The sequence below is a fragment of the Agelaius tricolor genome, unplaced genomic scaffold, assembly GCF_023055355.1.
Source record: "Agelaius tricolor isolate 1412-34295 unplaced genomic scaffold, bAgeTri1.0.p SCAF_1, whole genome shotgun sequence".
NCBI classification, from domain to species: Eukaryota; Metazoa; Chordata; class Aves; order Passeriformes; family Icteridae; genus Agelaius; species Agelaius tricolor.
Window position 1 is genome coordinate 15,797,636 of NW_027269261.1, and position 21,763 is coordinate 15,819,398.

At 44.1% G+C, this 21,763-nt stretch overlaps 1 protein-coding gene across 1 annotated transcript in view; it reads left to right on the forward strand.

Annotated features, from left to right (window-relative positions):
* Positions 1 to 21,763, forward strand: part of SLC1A4 (solute carrier family 1 member 4) — a 33,942-nt gene that overhangs the window by 2,205 nt on the left and 9,974 nt on the right. The window contains exons 2-7 of the mRNA XM_071424802.1: positions 7,547 to 7,589; positions 8,694 to 8,756; positions 13,811 to 13,977; positions 16,686 to 16,919; positions 18,092 to 18,286; positions 19,721 to 19,855. Coding sequence (XP_071280903.1) covers positions 7,547 to 7,589; positions 8,694 to 8,756; positions 13,811 to 13,977; positions 16,686 to 16,919; positions 18,092 to 18,286; positions 19,721 to 19,855 — 837 coding nt within the window. The remainder of the gene's footprint in view (positions 1 to 7,546; positions 7,590 to 8,693; positions 8,757 to 13,810; positions 13,978 to 16,685; positions 16,920 to 18,091; positions 18,287 to 19,720; positions 19,856 to 21,763) is intronic.

A 21,763-nucleotide genomic window follows, 5' to 3' on the forward strand; every position in this document is an offset into this window, starting at 1 on the left:
TACCTGGCAGCATGGAGTAGGATGGAGTTGAGGAACAGGCCAGGGATGTTCCAGTGAGCTTCAGGCTGTGGGTAATATCTAAAGTTCAGAGGAGACAGCTGTTTCTTGGTCTGGTCTGTAAATGCAGGTTTAGAATTCATCTTCAAAGGGGTTATGATGGTGATGGGATTGAGTCCCTAATTCCAAAGTAGAGCTCATAATGATGAGGCTTGGGTAAAGCATGGTGGGTTGCAGAGGAGTTTCCTTCTTGGAGGTGAGGGGACAGTAACTTTCCCTCAGTAGTGCATGTATGGGGGGCTGTGAATACAGCTTTTTCTTGAAACCCCAGAGAAGGGCTGTTGCAGCCACACTGTTGGGCTGTCAAGTTGTTACAGCAGTGACATTGAAATCCAGTCCAGAAAAGTTGTGTTTGGACACAGCCATCACTAAAGCTTTCAGTCTTAGCACAAATCCCTGACAGACTGAGGGATGGAGAGAGTATGTGATTTTCAGGAAATAAAATCTCTCTGCTGTGTAATGTTTTTCTTTTAACTGTTCTTGAAAACATGGGTGTTCTGGTTTGAGCACTGAACCTGGTCCCTGCTGTGATGAAGGGTAAACTAATTTTGAGATAACAAAGCAGTGATTCTATAGGGCATGGAGGGTCGAAATGATTGCTTTTTGTGTGGGTGGGTCTTACAGCATCCTCCTCTTTGCTTCTCCTTTTATCTCATTTGGCCATGAAATTTTCTGTTAGATGCAAGAAAACTGTTTTCAGTGTAGCACAAGACTGTGTCCTTCAAGGCTTTGCTGCTGCTTGGTTTCAGAGGAGAGGTAAAAATGAGTTGCAGGTGGGTAAACTGAGTCCCCTATCAGCACTGAAAACCAATGACCCAAGGAAGAACCAGCAAAGAGGAAATCACAGCTGTGTGTCACTATTTGGTTCTGCAAATCACTTCTGCCTTTGGGAAGTTTTTTAGGTAATGATTCAAGGTGTTGCTTTTCGTTGTTGCAGTGATGTTTGGAAGCCAGCTTAGTTCTTGGTTTTCCTTTTCAAAGTCTAAAGCTTCCCCACAAACATGCATGTAGGCATGGACAAATGACCTCTGGAAAAAAGATTTATCTTGGGCTTTGGTATCAAATGAATGATGACTCACTGGTGAACCCAAAGGCTGTCTCTGTTTGGTTTTGTCCATTGACCATAACCTCCAGGTCTGATTTGTCTGGCTGGAGGTGCTGGAGCACCCTCCTGGTTTCCCTTCTGGCAAGTGCTAGAGGCAAGCGAGTCCTGAGCATGTCTGGTCAGGGCTTAGGCACACTGTCCTCTGCCCCAGCCATGGGGTGGGGACAGCAAAGCTGCCCTGAGGTGCTTTTGTGCCCCGAAGCAGGAATGCTGATGGCTCCTCTCAGATCTGTCATGTGGGCAGCTCCTTGGAGCTTCCTAGAAATGAGCATGGCCAGAGGCAGTGATCATGGGAGGGGATCCAGCAAGAGTTCACAGCTACCTCCACAAGGCTGATGGCTTTAAAAAAGGCACCCAGAAAGTGGGGTGTTCCCTGAACTCAAGGCAGGATCTTAGAATTCCTTAAGTCTGTCAGCAGAAGATGAGGAGAGTGAAGGGAAATTTTGGAATTTCTGGGGTTTTCCCTAACTCATGTATTTGGTGGAGAAGATAAAGCAATAGAGAATAAAGAGAGCTTATGAGCTTGATTTTTGAAGTGGTTGGCAGCTGGAGGAAGGGGCTGGCTGGGATGTGGTGGGCTCTGGGCCTCAGCCCCCACCTGAGAAGGTGACACTGGGGAGAGCCAGCTTGGCTGTGCTTGTGCTCTGCTTGTAACCAGGGAGAGGGAGTCCCAAGGATGGGACTCCAACCACCTGCTCACACAGCCCACCTGCAGCTTGTTGGAAAGCAGTTGGAACAGCAGGATCAAATATTTTGCAAGAATCTATTGATCTGTTAACACTTTTGATGGACAATTGTCACGACTGAATGTTTCAATAAGGTCAGAGTTTTGTTCTAACTCTGATTTGTATTTGCTGATTCAACAAAATTGAACAGTTTCACCTATTGATCCTGTCAAAATTTCCATAGTGGGTGATTGTGGCATTTCATTTCGGTGAGATCAGTGTTTTGCTATCATTTTATACAAAGGACTTAAGCAGAGAATCTCACTCATCAAAAAAGGAACATTTCAACAGAGTATTTTACAATTTTTTTTTTTTAGTGGAAAAAAGGATCTGAAACAGGCTTTCTTTGCCCAATTTTGGGATGAAAACATGTTTTGCAACTGTGAAATTGGCCTTGGAGAAGGAAATTCTGTTTTTAATCCAACCCTAACTGTAAGAATCTGGGAAGGGAAGGAGGTAATCCCTTTTTTTTAATAGGGAGAGTGCACAGAGGTCCACACATCTGACCCAAGCAGTAAGGTCAGGGTTTCCCAGTTTGCCAGGCAAGTCTGCAAAAGCTGTTTAAATTTTATTGCTTCTCAATGCCCTTTCTGTCTGTCTGCCAGATGTTACCAGCGGAGCTGCCAAAGGGAGCATCCACACCAAGCTCATGCCTTTGCTCCCAGTGTCTTCAGAGCCGTAGGGAAAGCAGACATGAGCACAGGGAGAAGCATCAGTTGTGTTTTGCTGGCTGGGCTGCAGAGCAGGTGGCCAGAGTGGCAGTGACCCTCTCCTGGGCACCAGCTGCTGCAGTAGCACTTGTTCCTTGTAGCCTTGGTCTTCCCAGTGAGTTACCCAAAACCAGCAGCCATGAAAGCCATCTCTAAAATCCCAGTGTGGAAAGACAGTAAAATGTGGCTGTTAGAGGGGAGGGGGGAGATGCCACCTGTGAATTCATAAATAGAATAAAAAGTGTCCAGGCAATGGCTGCAGTTACCCCAGGAGACCTGCTGACCTCTGGGTTTGAAGCTGATGGCTGGTTCTTAAAGTGAAGATAACTGTCCCACTTTGCTTGTGTCACTTTCTGAGTCTGGAATGAGTTCTGTAGGAAGAACTCTGTTTTCATTCATGTGCCTGCACTTTCTGGCAGAGCTTTTTTAGTAAAAGCCTCTGAGCATTTCTGCTCCTTTCATTTGTTGCCTTTTACAACTGACTCCCCCCAGTTACATTTTATTTTCCAAGCATCAAAAATACAGACTGGACCATTAAGACAAAAAATGTGTCAAATATCTGCTAGAAGTAAACACATTTTCAAGTTTCTCTGTGTTAAAACGAATGCACACACTCAGAAATATGAGTATGTACAGGGCATGTGTTGTGCATCCACATATCAAAAAGCAGATGAAGAAAATTGCTGTGTGATGTTGAAGGAAAATCTTTGGACAGAAAAAAACCACAGGTACTGGAGGAATTCGAACTGGGCTCTGGCATTTTGCCACAGATGGCAATAAAGTTTCTGCAAGTGGACTTGTACCATTGAAAAAAACCCTGCAAACTGGAGATAACCAACACAGAATATTTTTTTGTAGACTTCCTCAAAAAAGTATGTTTTTCAACACCAAGGTTTTTGGCTTCAGAAGTGGAACCTTTTTGTAAGAAGCAATGTGAGAGGAATGCATAGTATTTTAGGGTTTCATTCCATTTGCCTGGATTTCCCTTCACGCTTTTGCTGCCAGAGCAAAGTTGTTTGCAGAGCTCTAGCAAACAAATAATTTAGAAACAGTTGTTAATAATAATCCCTTACACATACAATGGAGGAGTTCCTGTGTAATCCTCATCCCGCTGGTGGAAAGATACAGGCATGTAAGGAAGAGAGCAATTTGACTAGAATATCAAAATGGAGAGGGAGGAGAGTTACAGCCCCCCTTTTCTTCATTTGCCAGCTCCAGGTTCCCTTAGTTGTCTGGGATTCCCAAGAGTGGATGTTGCAGCTAAACTAAAGATTTCTATTACAGCAGAAATACAGTGGGATCTTTTTGGGGAGTAATGGTCAATTTCTGACTGGTAGGAGCAGCTTTTCACAGGAAGAAAGGTGCATTTATCTAGCTGTGCACAGGGAGATGGTGTGATGAGCACAGTATTCAAGCAGGAAATACACACTTAACACCTGCCCTTGGTGCTGCTACTTTCTTGTTCCTGTTTTAAGAGGATCTGAGAAGAGTGCTTTTCACCCACCCTGTGTTGTGCAGTTACATGGAGGTTTCTTGGCTCAGCCCAGCTGTTGCTTCAGCCTCAGGACACAGCTGTCCCTCTTGGCAGCTGTCAGATGGATTTCTGATACGGCTTTTTTGGAGGCTGTCTGCAACTTGTAGCAGGCAGAGAGAGGCTTTCCTGCCTGGTGCTTGGTGAGGGGAGTAAAGCCTCTCTGTGCCTCACTTTTGTTGCACAAAGGATTTGGGGGTCTGTGTGTGTGTGGAGTGAGGTGCCGGCAGCAGGGGAGTACGTGGGGTACAGGCAGCACATCTGTCCCTCTGCCATGGTGGTGTGTTATTGGCCTGTCTGGTTTGTGCCACGTGCAGCAAGTTTTGTCTCCCTGCATCTGGGGCCAAGGCTGTCTGATCCCACACTGCTGTGCTGGGCTCCTTATCACCCAGACCCAGAGTCTGGCCAGCACCGTGTTCTTGTGATAATCCACATCTGCTTCAGAAAGACGACCGTGTTCTCTGGCACAGGGCATGGGGATGGGGCCATCAGAAACAGTTAACAATCCAGCCATACAGCCAGGGTGATTTCCCTACACTCCATGTTCACATTTGCTACAGGCTTTCAAAGCACAAAAACCTTCTAAACCTTTGGTCCTCACAGAAAAAACAACTGGCAGACACCCAAATTTCATTTGCATGCCCAATTACCCAGTTCATCAGCTTTCCTGTTTGTTGGTTCACCCTCACACGAGGGATGTCCACACTTCCCCACGCAGCTCCTCTGCTCACAGGGACAGAGCTGTGTCTGTGTTTCTGTGATGGGTGAGCTTCACCTTACCAGGCGTGAGGAGCAAACCCTGCAGGCACAAGTCCATGATGGGCCCAGGCAGGTCTCCAGCCAGCTTTTCTCTCTCCCCAAAGCAGGCAGCATCTTGCCCCATTTTTCAGGCACTGCAGTGGTGTTCTTGCACAAATCCATCCAAAGGTAAGAACTTGTGATCTGACCCACCTGTAATTAAAGTTTAATTTAGTTCACATGCTGGCTGATCTTAGATGAGCAATAAGTGTAGCCTGTGCAGACCTCGTGCCTCCAAGATAAGCCATTTATTTGTAGATTGCTTTTTATGAGCCGACACATTTTGTTCTTAAGCTTTGGGATTTGAAACAGAGGAGCTGTTTTTATTTTATGTGGTTTTGGTATTTTGCAGTCAGGTGTACTTAGAAGTTGGATTGAACAGAACATAAAACTCCTTATTAGCTGCTTAAGATCAAAATTTTTTACTTGGCAAATTGTCAAGTTCCGCATCTGGTGCTGTGTCTACTCTAGGTTATTTTTCAGCACTGTTCACACTTGAAGTAAGAACCTGCCCCTTGCCTTGCTGTACCAGGGTTGCTGGCATCACTTAACTGTGTGCTTTAAGTATATGCTTGGAGATAAGTTAATGTTTAGTTACTGAGGCCCATGCCTGACATACTGTGCAAATTATGGAGGGTTTGGTTTCCTGGCCACATTTAAACATTGGAGAACTATGTTGTTTAGGCTTTAGTATTGCTTCCTTTGGTTTTGTTTCCATCAGGATGGAAAAGCTGATTTAAAGAAAAGAAAAAAGAATTGATTTCTGGTTGGTTTTCAGTCTTTTTTAATCTCTTTGCTTCTTCAAAGTCCAGTCAGTTCTTTTTTTGAAGAAAAATAATCATCCTGCTATGAAAAGCTGAAAAGAAATACCTTTCTTTTCCCAACAGCATGAGCCCATTTGTATATGTGATATTTTACTCCTGATAAAGGCAAGTTTGCTTTTACTTTACTCAAGGTTTTTATCCACCAGAGAGTTCCAGCTGTGCAAGAACTGATGCATGTTAGCTGTTCCATTGATCTTACTTGGCCAATTCTTGAGTGTCTTTGCTGAATGGGAGAGAGCTCACACTCCTGCTTTCAGACAGACAGCTGTATGGTCAGCTTATGAGGAGAAAAAGTTGCTGTTTCCTTCATGCTTGGTGGAATGTAGACTCCAAAAGACAAAATATTCTTGCAGCAATCCTCCTAATACAATTGTAGTGCATCAGAGAGAGAGAGGCTGAATATTTCACAGCAGACCAGTGTTTGACAAAGTTCCATGTCCTTTACAGTTGCTGTCAAGGCTGTGGGAAAACTCCCTGTGTGGCAGGAGAACAGAGCCATGCAACCAAAAAGGCCAAAGTCCTTATCTGGGCCACATTTTAATCTCCCTCTTGCTTTCAAAGATTTGACTCTGCTGCTCCTTTCCTGGCTCTGGTTTGGATTTGTGCGTTCCATGCCATTCGTGGAATGACCTGGTTTAATGTTTGCCTGGGTAACTGTGGCAAAAATGGGGGGAAGTTAGCAGGGCACAGCCTGGAGGGAGCTGCAGCTTCCTCAGAGCAGCACAAAGAGCAAAGGGTGGGGAGCAGCTATCCAAATGTTTTTTACCACAATTAACTGGCTCTGGGTAAGGTCTTCTGTTTCCTTACCATAAGAGTTCTTGTGCCTCTGTGATGCCTTCTGCTGGCAGTATTTTCAGCTGATACCCATCACATTCCTGCCCTTGCCAGCTGTGGTCCTACCATGATCCCAGATACCAGGTTTTATTCCTGTTTTCCTTTCTGACACAGAAAACCAAGAGCTGTCATTTGGCTAGGGGAACACGTGCTCTTTCCCCTAAGGTGAGAAAGGAATTAGAGCATTAAAACCAACTATAAGATACCACAAGAAGCTTGGAAGAATGCCCTGCTCGGTCCAGTTCATGATTTTAATTTCCTGTATGTAGATACATACTGGATGGTCAGAAAGAGTGTACATCACATTGCATGCTGTCCTCTCTGCACCAACTTCATGCTAGATTGGCATTTCTGTGTGAAGGCACTACTGGATTCAGATGTTCCATAGGAGTTGCCTGTACTTTCCACCTGTGTTGTCTAAGTTCTTGCAGAGAAGTCTGGCCTGTGATGTTGTTCTACTCTGCCTTGGTGATCAGGGAAGCTGGCTGTGCTGCGTTGAAGGGTTAAGCCATTCTCATAAGTGGATTTTGCTGATTGGATTGTCCTTCATGTTGATGCTGTGAGTGAAGAGTAATCACATGAGCAGTGCTAAAAACCTGCCTGATACTGGAGGCCATAAGCTGGTGCTGCAGGTGGTGTGGCTGAACCAGTTTCCATAGCCACTGGGCAATGGGCGTGTAGAGCCAGCATTGTGTGTGATTGCCTCTGGTGGCCCTGCCCAAAAGGTGAGGTGTGACAGCAAGCATCTGTCATCTCTTTCATGTGAGCCAAGGAAGATGTCATCGACACCTCTGGACACATAGCAAGCTCCATGCTGCCGGAGAATTTTCTGTGCTACACGCTTCACCAGTGCCAATGTGCTTGCCTTTGAAAAAGGCATTCTGTTTGAGAGAAAGATACATTGGTGCATTAATTTAGAAGTTCTCCATGACATATTTCATTTTCTTTTTTGTCTTTTACAGAAACCTGTTCCCTGCAAATCTTGTTGCTGCAGCTTTTGAAACGGTAAGATCTGTGAGGTCTTTGGACATGAGCTACAGTGCATAGGCTCTTTTATTGGAAGAGGACTAGAAAGATGGTATAGAAAATATCAGAAGTTAATTTACTTACAGAAGGCAGGGTTTTTAAAAGCACATGATATAGTCAGACATACAACTTCCTTGGCAAATTATTTGAAAAATATTCCTCAAACAAAAGCATATTCAAAGCCCATCTTTTCTACCTTCACCAAAAATATTCTTTAAACTTTGGGTGCCATGCTAGGCAGCAGTGGCAATCCTGTGCAGGCTGCTGACCATGTTGCAGTAGCTAGCTGGGAATCCTTTGGCTATGTAGTTTAGAGCTGGGTTTAGAACAGACAAGGCTGAAGACCTTTAGGCTCCCATGTGTGTAAGCATTACCTGTTGCCTGATGGTTTTATTCAGTAGTTTCCATTGTATCCCTTGCTGGATTAATTACTCAGCCTGGTTTCCCTTCCAACAGAGACAGCGTGGTGGGATGGTAACTGGCACCAGAACATAGTGTGGTTTAAACTGATGGATGGGAGCTGTAGGGCTCCAAAAAGATTTTGATTTAGTTGTCAATGCTAATTTTATATGTCAGGATAGAGAGTATTGAGAATATTGTCATACGGCAGAATGATTCTTTATGATATAGGAGCAAAATAATGGCTTTTGCTTTCATGGTGGGTTTGCTTTTGTATCAAAACCAGGGGCAAACTCTTAAAATCAAGTTCCATATTGCATGAATATATAATACAGTACAAGTCAATATTCCATGAGTAAAACCAGAAGCAGTACAAAAATAACACCTTGAAAAGGATATTTTGTGATGCCTCTAGTGTCAGGGCTGTGTGTGTTTAGGGATGAAATAAAGCAGTCCTCTTTTCCTCTGTGCTGCTGTTGTCACAGGGAATTGACAAGGACAGAGGCTTTTCCTTCCCTCCTTTCATATTGAAAGAAAACAAGCCCAAAGAGGTGCCCTGCTTTTGTGAGGTGTCTAGTTTGTTTATCAAAGTAAATTGTTGCCCTAGTTTTTAGATATTTTGCTGACAATTTTAATGCCTGCCTCACCATTTTTGTTTGGTTGTGTTTTATTTCTAACCTGCAGTATGCGACAGACTATCAGCTGCTGCTCAGGAACACAACCTCTGGAAATATCACATGGGAAAAGGTAAGGTCATGGGGAAAAGGTAAGGTCATTTCTTAGGTTTTTAAACAAATTGTTGTCAGTAATATTTGACTATTTTACAGCCTTTAATCCTTTTCAACAGTCTTGAGAAAGAAACAAGTGCTTTTATTTTCCTGGAACTGAGATACGCACAAGCTGAATGAGTACCCATGGCCACAACAGAAAGCCGTGTTTGAGAGGAGAGTTGAGCTCAACTGATGTGACCCTTGACACTTTATTTTTCTAGGCCATGCTTTCTTAGACCTGGTCTCACTTGATCTAAATTTTAGTCAGTCTACATAATGTTTCCAAATAACTTTCTGTAGACTTGGAAATAAATAGCAATCAAGCTGGCTGACTATGTCCCTTAAACCTTACTCTTCATTAAGAGTTTGGAGAGAATGCGGGTTTTTTTCCTCTACCCAAGGCTCTTTTAAAAAAAAGAGATTTGTTGGGTTGAGAATTTTTTCTCGTTGCTGAAATTTTGTTTGAAGGAGTAACAAGTGGTCTGAAGGAGTAAAAATTACAGACAGGCTTATTATTAATATTATGTATTAATATTACAGCTAGGCTACTGTTGCAATGGTGTCAAAAAGGGAACTGGTGTGTGGGTGTAGACAAAGTAGAGTGGCACCTTCCATATGTAGATGGTAGGACTTCCAGAGATGCTCTGTATCCCGCTAAGTGTCATTTCTCCAGCAGACAGGGCTATAAAACATGTTTATTATTGGCCAGAGCCAACATGTTGCAGGCCCGGCAATAATTACTGTTGTCTTACAAGCAGCATGCTGTGAAACAGACCCAGGGACCCAGCCTGCAAGGTGTCACCTTGCTCCAAATAAAGTGTCTCATGTGCTGCCATGGGATTTTTGGGAGACTGGTCTGAGAAATTACTTTCAAGGTGATTTTCTCTTCCTCAGGCTCATTCTGGCTGTCTGAGCTCAGTATCAGATGTTGGGTAAATACATTTTTAATATGATTTGAATTCCCCTAGGGCAAGAGACTTGTAATGTTTGCATTTGTCATGGAAGGGCTCAGCTGGGGTTTGCCCACCAGTTTGTAAAACCATCAAAGAAAGAGCAGTTTATGCTCACCCAGAGGGACTCTGGAGCCTATCCCTGAGCACAGGAAGCATTGGCTCCATTGCCTTCTCCTCCCCATGCGTGGTGTGTGAGCAGGTGATGCAGAACAGTGTTTGTGAACTCTGCTTCCAGCCCTGACCTGAACTTTCACCAGCCCTGGAGACAGGGTGACAGGTGACTGGGATGGCGCATGAACCCGAGCAAAGCTGTCCCTTGCCTGAGAGCCTGGCATCACAGGGTGGGCAGCTCCACTGGGGAGGAGGCAGCTCCCCCTGCCCGTGCCTGCTGGATGGCCCGGCTCTGCGGTCACCCCGTGTGACACGGATGTGTGACACGGATGCAGGTCACCGGGAATCCCAAAGGAGCACTTTGTGTGCCCTCGGGCAGGGCACGCCCCTGCAGCTTCGTGCTGCTGAAACACGCTCGGTATGAGAGGCTGTAGGAACGTGCACTTAGATTTGTGTGTTTGTTGCGGAGTGCTGAGTTATTTGACATTTAAGCAAGGGTAAGTGAAATGGGAGTAAGTCTTTTATTTATCTTCACTGTCAGGTTTGATATGGACTCCGTAGCAACCAAGCATGGATTAAGGCTAACCATATCCATTGAAAATGGTGCTGCTGTCAAGTACTTTTTAAATGCTTGTTCAAGACCATCACTTTTCCTTAAGAGATAAGAATGCATCTTTTGGCCCTTTAAAATGCAACATTTATTTGTTTCATTTTTCCTCTCTCTTTTTCCTGCCTATCGGTCTCCTGTTTGATGTAACATCAGAAAAAATATTCTGAATATGCCACTGGTGTCTGTTTTTGCCAACAGTTGTGATGATGTAAAGGTTATTTCTGCTATTATTTTTCCAAAACCTTTTTTAAGTTGTTGGAGCAAAACCAGACTGAGCTTCTTTAATTCCAGAAGACGCCCTACTGTCTCTAGGGAAGAACAGACCAAATAAAAAGAGAGCATCATCTCAGTTTTGTTAGCTCAGTTTTAGTACTGGTCTGGCCATAGTATTTATGGATAGACGAGGATTAAGTTTGGAAAGAAGAGTATGATTTTTGGATATCATAGTGACAGAAGTTTGGTTCCTTAGGAATAAGATCATATTCCTATCTACTTTTTTTCTTTCATCAGCAGAATATTTGAGGGAAGAGGAGAAATATTTTCCTTCAATTTTCCATATGAATAATGTAGAGCAAAAATTTCCATTGATTATATCCCCCCCCCCCCCCCACTGGTTACTAGGCTCTGTCTTCTCTCACTGATGAAGTGAACAGTGGGACATGTACTTGTTTGCTCAGCCATGTCCTTTTTTGTTGTTTCACATGCTCACCTCTTGTTTACCCAGCTTTTATGGCTACATCCTCTCTGTCTCATTGGCAGCAAGACTTCCTGGGGCACAGACTATCTCAATTTACCATCTGCAGAACAGGGAGCCTGGGGGGGCTCAGTTCCTCTTTGGACAGGAGTAAAAATACACAAACCAGTGGTTGCTCTTCTTCCTCACATCACATGGCTGCATTTTCTTTTCAGCCACCTACTACTGGGACTGTTCAATGTCAGCAGTTGTTTCCTTGATAAGCATTTTGTTTCAAGAGCTAAAAAACAATGGGATCTTCAGAGAGATTCAAGGACCAGAAGAGCTCCATGAATCTTCCTAAGAGAATGCATAATTTCAGGCAAACAATAACGTGTCCCGTAGTTTGTCCAGGAACAAAGTTCTCATTAAAGCTGTTTTTGTTTGGCGTCCACAATGCTGCTTGGTTTGGCTGCCCCTTTGGGGTGATGCACTCTTGTGTGAGAGTACAAAAAGGCTGTTCAGCATCTGCCAGTTTTAGAGGCTGGGATTGTGAGGATCTTCCGCTGAAGATTTTCTGCTGGACTTGTTCTGTGTGGTGTCGCAATGAGGTAGAATTCCCTGAATGCTGAGGATCGTGCCCTGGATTTGCAGGGAGAAATTTCTTGCAATAAGTTACTACTCTAGGCAAGTGGTGCATCTCCTGCCTACATCTGCAGTGTTGGGAGGTGATGGTGAGTGTTGTGTGTTGTAAAGAAATCAGTGAGAGACAAGGGGAGAGCAAGGCCTGAAAGTAGGGACAGGATGACAGCAAATAGAGGGAGACAGCTCACAAGCTTTTGGCAGTGGCACACACAGTCATCTTCTGGTCACCAAGAGGTCAGGGGTCCCCAGATCTCAAAATCTAGGCTTGAAGTGCTGGTGAGTGTGAGCACTTGGAGAACAGCAGCAGCAGTTACCACAGTGCTGGGAGCAAGGTGGACAGAGACTTCTCCAAGGGTGAAAGAAGACCATGTACTGTCATTCTGGAGGGTACAGAGTTTCTCTCCCAGCAACATCCAGGTCTGAATGCTGGGCTCTTAAAGCGTTGAAACACTGAATTTCTGTTTCATGGCAAAGTTTTATACCATTTTTTTCAGAATGGGAACCAAAACAAGAGAGTATTCACTGTTTTTAGGACTTTTTTTGTGGAATGGTTTGGGCCCATTATGGTAAAATTCTGTTCTAGCTGAACTTTTCATATTACCCCTCTATCAAACAAACCCAGTATAGAATGATATATGTTATAAAATAACATTCCATGTACACAGATGGTTTGTTTAATTAATAGGATGGGGTCATTTGTTTTGTCTTTACTTTTCTAGCCACAGAAGAGTTTAGAACTTTCAGTCAGAAAAAACAGAATATAGCCAAAACTATCCAGACAGAAAAGTGTTAGTGTGTGTGAGAGCATGTTTCCTCAGACATCTCTGGAGATACACTGTGCCTCCTGCTTAATATCTGTCTGTGTTCTCAGTTCTCTCAATCAGGTATCAAATAAATAGTGGCAGCTTAACCCTGAACAAGCAAATACCATAAAAATTGCAGATTCCATATCTAATTTTTTTTACCTAGTGAATAAAAAAGCCAGCACCTTCACTGTTTGTAAACACTTCCCTTAACAGCAGTTTAATCTTCCTGCTTTTGTGTATAATTTACATTTTACCCATTTCCCTGCAGGACTTTTTTTCCACCTGCCATTGAGAGAGAGTCCAGTTCAGCAGTGTACTTCCAGAAAAAACATGAATCTTAAGCAGGCTGGTTTTATCAGATTTAGGAGATCAGTATCTTGAGTTCTTTAGTCGATACTAAATTCAAACTTTTAGCTCAGAATGTATTTTTCTTTCCTAATGTTGAGCTAGTGTCCACTTAAACTAGCCAAAAGGCCAAAACTTGTACACAAACTTCATCTGTTGTAGAAATTCTTCCAAATAAAACAACGATTTGACATGCTTGTACTGCCAAGTTGGAGAGAAAAAAACCCAGTTTGTCAAAACAATTATATTTTTATGTAGCCACAAGAGTACTCATTGAGTTCATATGATACTACATTGCCAAAGAGAGCTCTGGCTCTCTTTGAGAAGCAAACCGTGAAGGACTAACCACAGAGCAGACCTGTGGGTAGACTAGTTTTTGTCAATAGGTGGATCCTGTTTTTATTCTCTTTTTCCAGGCAGTGACAGATTTCTGAGAAGGGCAACAGGTATCTCTCTTCTGTTCTGTCTCCCACAGCTGACATGGACAGATGGAGTAGGTTGCTACAGTTTGCTGCCTTTCTCCCCTCCTTCTGCTTCATAGCATTGGTTGTTTTCTCATGGTTTTCACCTTGGTATCATCATTGCACTAAAGTCCTGAGTAAATTGGGGAGTTTTCTTGTTCAGGTCACTGAGAACACAACTATTATATTGAAGGGCACGTGGGCAGGCCCTTTCCTTCTCAGTGAATCCATGCCAGCTCATAACTAGGGAGGTTTGTACCTGAGCTGCATCCAGATCTCCTTGATTCCCTTTGACAAAATAGGCTCTGCCTTTCCAAAATAGGTTCTGCTTGTTGATTTCAGATCAATCAGACAGCAACAAAATGACCCTTTTGTTTGGTTTTGTCCTTTCTCACATGTAACAAGCCTTCTTTTTTTGTCTCTGCAGGTCCCTGTAGGTACTGATATCAGAGGGATGAACATCCTGGGACTGGTGCTGTTTGCTCTGGTTTTAGGAGTGGCACTGAAAAAGCTTGGCCCAGAGGGGGAAGATCTGATTCGCTTCTTTAACTCATTCAATGAAGCAACAATGGTCTTGGTTACCTGGATTATGTGGTAAGTGTGTGACTGCAGAAACACCTGCACTGCAGTGTTATGCACAGATCAGCAAACTCACATTTCATCTCTCTGTCCAGCTCTTTCCTGTGAGATCCCTCATCACAGCAAAAGTGAATGCTGTGATGTCGCACCATGGGGTGTTTTCTCCTTGCTTGTGCCCTGTAATGAGACAATCACTCATAGCTTAAGGTATCAGGCTGGAGAACTTCAAAGGGTTGCCTATAAATCCTCTCCAGAACTCCATTTTGATTATTTAGTGGAAAGAAAACTCAGTATTTCCTAATGCTGATTTTTTTGCTCTTGCCTATTAATAAGCAAATACATTATTTCACTTAATTCCTTGGAGTCTGGAAAAGTTCGTGGGCTGACTAGTGCTCTGATCAGTCCCACAAAGCTTTTGATGCCAAAAAAAGTCTCTTAGTTGGGAGCTGGAGCACGCTAAACTTCCTCATTAGGCAAGAAACCAGCTTTGGAGGCGGCAGGCACCTCTAGAGAGTGGTTCAGGCTACCTAAGCTGGGGTAGGAGCAGCCTCCTGGCTGGGTTTTCCATCAGGTGGGATGAACCTGGGTCTCAGAGCAGTATCATGGCTGTCCTTGGTAGCTGTATGGAGTTAGGCTGCTCCTCTGAAACCAACAGTACTAATACCTCACATACAAAAGATAAAGATAGCTAGCAAACAAATTAACAGTGGGACATTTCTCACTCCCTTTCCAAAGCTGGTGAAAAAGCTGTAAATGTACCTAATGTATTAAATGTATATTTAAATGTATATTTAAAATGTATATTTAAACATATTTCTTTCTTCCTTCATTCTGCATTTTTCATTCCTACTGTTTTCCTCTCCCTGAGAAGTAGAAGGGTTTTAACAAAATACCTGATTTTACACAGGCAGATCTCTGTGTTAGTTGCTATCATAAGGGATTGAAAAATTCAGTCTCCAAGCAGCTTAAGCTTTTTGCTCTTGAGTGTAATTCCTTGGACACTGAATACTGATAAGAGGCAGTTCATGCATTCAGCTTATTACAGTGCTAGCACTTCAAGCCAATCAGTTGGTATGTAATCCTTTATTTTGTGGATTATAGGGACCACTGCTGACCCTTAACAGTGAAACCTTTACTTGTTCTCTTTCCTTCTTTAAGGCTCTTGTGTAGTCCTGTTATTTGTTCAAAATCTGTAAAGCTGCATGTGCTTTCCAAGGGATACCATTGGAATGGTGAAACCATACTACCAGGGGCAAAGGCAGCTTGAGCTCATATCTGGTCCTGTTCAACAGCCACTCTTGTGCTTTAGCAGCACTTGGTTCTCAACTTTCAGTTCTTTCCTCTCCAGCCTCCCTCTTCAAGGGGAGGAATTCAGTGTTCAGAGCTTGTGCAGGACCAGGGCTCAGCTGGATCTGACTAATCAGGGCCCTCACAAACACAGTTTAAAGGCAGAATTGCAGAGGCTAATTGTGGGATGTTCCACAGGCTCCCCTAGAGATTTGGTCAAGGGAGGACAGAGGATGCTCACATGGATCTGGGATATAGGGAGATGCTCTCTGCATGGAACAGAGGAGCTGCAGAACTACTGAGGGAGAGGCAGGCCAGGAAAAAGTGAGTGATTTTAGCAGCCTTAAGGCTTGCCCACCTTTCCAGACCTTTGCATGCTTAACCAAATCTTCTGAAGTTTGTCCTGACTCCACAAATCAGCTTCTCTGAACATGGGCATTGGATTCTTTATTCCTGAGACGTACAGGTAAATCTTTTTTAGTCACATATTTTCCTGGGGCAGGATTTTAGGGAGCTGGGTGGTCTTTTAGTATTTCTTAATCTTAGAAGAAAGGGATGAAGTGTGGACAGCATCAGCAGAGGTACTCAGACACAAACATCCCAGTAAAGCTTAGGAAGGAGCAGGCCCCAGGCCTGCAGTGATTCACAGTTTGTTTAGAGCTGCTGTGTTGTTGGTGCAAGGGCAGTTCAGTCTTTTCAGGGCTACTGGGACCAGAGGTGTGGCTGTAGCGTGCAGGTGGCCCTTCCCCTGGAGCAGCTCCACGTGTTCTTTACAAAGGAAACTTCAAACAAATGCTGACGTGGCATGTTTCTAGATAGGAGGCATGAATGTGGCTTGGGGGAAGCTCTGGGAGCCTGATCATTTAACTTAGTCCTTTTTAGGCAAATAGCAGAGTTAATTGCTGTCTTTGGCAAATGCATCAGCAGCCTTTAGCTGAGCTCTCTGGTATGTACACAGCTTTTTCTTAACCTCCACAGAGCTGGCACCCAGTGTGTCTGTGATTTTAATGACCTGACTCTGTACTCCTGCTGGCAGTTTCTGCATGTCTGAAACCCAACTCTTTGACCCCTGTCTGTACTCCAGTGATGTGATGCTGCTCCCTTCCCTTCCCTCCTCTCCTCACTGGTGTCTTGCCCTGGTAGCTCCTGGCAGCATTTCTGCTTCCCACTCACTTTCCCTTTGGCAATCTCCTTGCCTTGTGTCTGAGGGCATAAGTGAACAGACTTTTTAAAATTTGACTGCTTACCATCCACCAAACAAGAGTCTTAGAAAAGCCTTCCAAATTTGCCTAACCTGAGCGTGTGGTGAATAAAGAATCACCCTTCAGTAGGAGCAGCAGATTGTTTAGGGGAATATTATCTCTAGGACAGAAAATGTCATGTTTTCCAAGGCTTGTTGTTTTTACTTAATGACAGCCAATATTTCATTTACACAGGTATGTACCTATTGGCATTATGTTCCTTGTTGGGAGCAAGATTGTGGAAATGGAAGATATTGTGCTTCTGGTGACCAGTCTGGGAAAATACATCTTTGCCTCTATCCTGGGCCACGTCATCCATGGAGGAATCATTCTGCCACTTATTTATTTTGCAGCCACACGGCAAAATCCGTATCGTTTTCTCTTAGGACTTATCACACCACTTGCCACTGCCTTTGCCACTTGCTCCAGGTGGGTTTCTGTGCCACTTCTGAGACTATAGCCTGGGTATGTTTGTCACCCTAAACTGGCTGTATCCAGTTTTATTTTAAGGTGTGACTGTTGTTCCTGAGATTGCAGAAAGGAGAGAGTTCTGAGTCTTCTGAGCACAGAGACGCTCACTGCTGTCGTCAGCCTGATAATCAGCTGTTGAAAACAATTCCTCAAAATATGGAGGCCATAGCATGATGCCTAGTTGGAAATATCTTGGGGGAAAAAATTGCCTTTAAATGATCCTGCCAGCTGTCCTTTTTAGTGAAGTGAGGGTCAGTAGTGAGTGACTTTGTCCTCAGAAGTTTACTTTTTAAGTTCAGAAGGACCTGGAACAAATTTAGACTAATTTTGTAGGAGCAAAGCAGACTTGCTTGTTAGTGTAAAGGCATTTAACATTATTTATTTCAAAGATCTGGCCTGATCAGCTTTTATTTGTCATAACCAAATGATTGAGCATGTCATTTACACTTTTCTCAAATACAAACACCTGATCAGATGACATACTATATAAAATCATTTCAGGTCGTCCCCAAAAGCAGTCGCATGTCTGCTGATGGCGCTGAAGTACTATTTATAAACTCTCCTTCTGCATAGTAGGAGAGGTTTATGAATAAAACTATCTAAATTATAATGCGAGAAGTAAATCCAAGAGTGATGTTTTATTTTTAATTATTTTTCTGTTCATTTGAGAAGGTACTAATACAGCATTAACAGAGATTGCTGTTGCATCTGTTGTGTTTATATTATCATAGAATCATACAGTGGTTTGTGTTGGAAGGAACTTCAAAGATCATCTAGTTCCAACCTCCCCTGCTATATTTGCATCTGTTACTGCATGTTTGTAGTTTGAGACTTGTTCATTCTACAGCCATGTAATGCTGCATACTGTGTTAAGTCATGAGTTCTTGCTTCTGGGAGATTAAAGTCCTTATCAGCTATTTCTGGATGAAAGCAGATTATTAAATACCTCTGCTTAAAACTGAACCAGGAAGGCCCCTCATTGCCATCATGCCAGAGAGGGACTGTAAAATGGCATTGTTGCCTTGACAGTCCTGTCTGCAGCATACCAGCAGCATGGAAGCTATGAGACAGTGATGGGACATTCAGAGCACCCTGGTGCTCCGTTTCATTTCTCCCTGTTCTGTTTCCAGCTCTGCCACACTCCCGTCCATGATCAAGTGTATCGAGGAGAACAACGGAGTTGACAAGAGGATCAGCAGGTTTATCCTTCCCATTGGGGCCACTGTAAACATGGATGGAGCTGCTATTTTCCAGTGCATGGCAGCTGTGTTCATTGCTCAGCTGAATAATGTCGACCTCAACCCTGGGCAGATCTTCACAATTCTGTAAGTTGTTTGCAACCACATTCTTCTGGCCCCCAGACACATTCAAGCTGTGGTCTCTCCGTTAATAGCTAACAGTTAGCATTCCACATCTCTGACCTAAAGCTTACAAACTGCTATGTAACATAATTATAGGGTGATTAAAGGATGGAGTCTTTAAACCTTTACAAGATTTGCCAGAGTCTCGATTTAATGAAAGGTGGAACCTGGTAGGGGTAATTGAATTCTGAAACAGTCCTTGAGCTGTTTAAAGCTCTTTCTCACATGAAATTCCTCTCCTTCCTTAAGCATCTCACTCTTCCATCCTTCAGTCACCATTAGGCTGGGTAATTGAGGCATTCTGCACTGCTCAGAAAGTATCCCCTGACTCCCCCTCTGGATGTTTTAGAAAATTCTCCTGCCAGCTCCTTGGTTCCTTATGCACGAATTTTGTTCTAAAGACTCTGTTCCTGCTTATCTCTGTTCTTCCTACCATCACATTGCTGGCTTTCCTGAACAGATCTCTTGTTCTTCCCCTCCTAACTGCTTTGCTCCATTATCCCCTCCACCTCCCCAGTCCTACCTCCTTCTCTAAGACTCTCTCCCCTCTATGCCTGGAATATCCTCCAATGCCCCATATCCCATGAAGTGTCATTATCTTCATTTCTCTCCTCAAAATCCCTTAAATGAGGATGCTACAAGCAGTTCTGTAAACTCCTCGCTGTGCCCAGCAGCCACAGCTGCATCCACCACATGCCTCCTAGGGCTGGTTCCTGGCATTTTTCACCCTTCCTGGCCAGGTTTTATTTTCTTTTTGATTATGTTTCCCAGTATGTTGTTTGTCTATTTAAGGCAGGCCTGGGCACTGGTTTTTTTTTTTTGGGTGAGTAGCCAAATTAGCTTTTCAGGTACTCTCAGTGAATCAGGTGTGAAGACAGGTCTGAGGATGATGCAATGATAGCCCAAGGAGAGCTCAGTTGCAGACATCTGCACACAAAAAGGTGTGTTGAGCACAGGCACTGCAGGTTTCCAGCTCCTGGTTTAGGGTCTGTGTTGGGATGCAAATGAGACACAGAGAAGGTGCTGTGCCCTGCATGGCAGAGTTTGCCTTTGTACACGTGGGGTCAGGAGCTGTAAGTCCCTCAGCATACTGGAGCTGGGAGTGTTAGTAAGGCAGCAGGATACAGTTGTGTTGGTTGTTTGTTATCCTGAGAAGGCAGTCCTGGTGTTGACTCCAGAGCCATCGCCACGGTAACTGCTGCGGATCCCTGCTGAGCCCGTCCTCTGTACCCATTCCTTTGCATCAGCAGGCAGGAAGGGGTTTGCCTGGGAAGCAAACGCTCCGCGTGTCCCATGCTGAAGCATTTGTTTACAGTTCCCATGGTGGGGAAGCAGGTGGCAGAGTGCAGCAGAGGAGAGCTGGGAGTCCTCTAACCAGGCATGGACGTTGCTTTGCAGCGTGACGGCCACGGCGTCCAGCGTGGGAGCAGCTGGGGTCCCTGCCGGAGGCGTCCTCACCATCGCCATCATCCTGGAGGCCATCGGGCTGCCCACCAACGACCTGTCCCTCATACTGGCTGTGGACTGGATCGTGTGAGTACTGCAGGCCCCGCCTACCTGCTCTTGGGAAGCATGGAAACATGCAATTTCACAATGGCTAAGGCTGGAAAAAAACGTTCAGATTTTGTCAGTGTAGCACCACACACCGTGCTCCCCATTAAGCTGTGTCATGGGGACTCCGCCACTTTCATAGGCAGTCTGTTCAAATGATTTACAATTCTTCCCATGAAAAGAATTTTCATAATATCAAATATAAATCTCTTCTGGTGCAATTTGAGGCCATTTCCTCTCATCCTGTCACTTGTTACATGGGAAAAGAGAGTGACATCCACGTCACTACAGCATTCTTGTAGCATGTTTAGCTGGAAATGTGGTCAAAGTACAGAATATAACCCAGTAGAAAATAAGACCCCATGGGACAGGTAGCCTGTGATGGAGAATGGAAAAGGTGGTGCCTTCCCATTTAAAGCAGTCAGCATGCTGAAATCCCTCTTCAGCTTTTTTATTCAGCCTTTGTAGAAATGTATTTCTTCATGGCTTTAATTCCCATTAGAATGGTTGTTAAAAGTCCATTTAGAAGGTGTTGATATTGCTGGAAATTAATTGGATGCTAGAAGGGCAGGGGAGGACAAAGGAAATTGAGTCTGAACATCACTTGTGGAAAACTTCCTAAGTCATGTGTGCGAAGCAGTTTCCATCAGAAGCTCTTGTCAGCTATTGTTTGAACTTTTTTAATAGTTTCAAGACTGTGGTCAAAGCGCCCACACAAGTGTCATAGAGGGGTGCTGTCCATTGGCAGGGCAGGGACACAGGGTTTGTGACACTTGGGACTGCCCTGGGCATTGTCATGGCTGGAACACACTGCTGAGTGTCACAAGTTTAGCAGACAGTATTACCACCTTTCCTTTCCATCTTCAGGGAAGGAGGTTAGAGGTCACATGGGTCAAGTGATCTGAATCCTGCTTAGGTAATTTGTTTCCATTTGGTGAGTTATTGGGCAGCTCCTGGTTTGCACTGCACATAATGCCTCAGCACTGCTTTTTGGAAACACCAGCCTGTCTGTATAGATGGTGCATTCCCACAGCAGATGTGGAAATTAGGATGCTTGAGGACACCCTTGAATTTCAGAGACTGTGGGATGTGGCAGCTGTATTACCTTCCCTTCCCACACAACACGTGTCTGTGGAGCATATTCCTACAGCTTCCTTAGGGTCATCACTCTTTCTTACTGTAACCTCTTGGGGATCAGCCACCTCCAGAGGACAGGAGATACAGGCAAAGCTCTGGCTAGCCGTTTTTATCCTGTCTTTCTAAGGAAGTACAGTAGTGGCTGAGTGTTCCACACCTATACTTGCAAGTGCTTTGAGGCAAGAGTGAAAAACTTGCCTGTCCTTTCACTCAGGGCTGCTCTTAGCCTGTGTTGTGCTGGTTGCCTTCCTTTTAAAATAGGTAGCATCCCTCTGTGGTCAACAGTGTTCAAGTCAAGGAGCTCAGCCTTGTAACAAAAGGGGAAAAGAGGGAGGAAGGAGTCCCATGTTTTGTTTTAATGCCAGCTGTTTAATTACCAGAGAGGACCACAATTACACATTGAGCCTCTGGTAAAGTTAGGCTGCAGAATGACTAGCAAGTCTCAAAAGACACGTGAGAATGTTGTTCATCTTTATGACTCATAAATCTCTTCCATTATACCCTGGCACATGAGTTTTGTGTTGTAGGACCAAAAATTAGGGCAGGTGCTATGGGGAACAAATGCAGAGAACACAAGTCATTCTGCCTGCTTTTGGAAGGATCCCTTAAGTAGGTGCTTGGATTAAGATATCAGTCACAGTAGTTAAAAAAGAGAGCTGGGTGTTCTGAGTCACTTACTGGATAAGCCCGAAGTTAAGTTCCTGCTCTGAACATGCATTTGAAAAATGCTGGCTTGCGGAAAGGGAAGAGGAA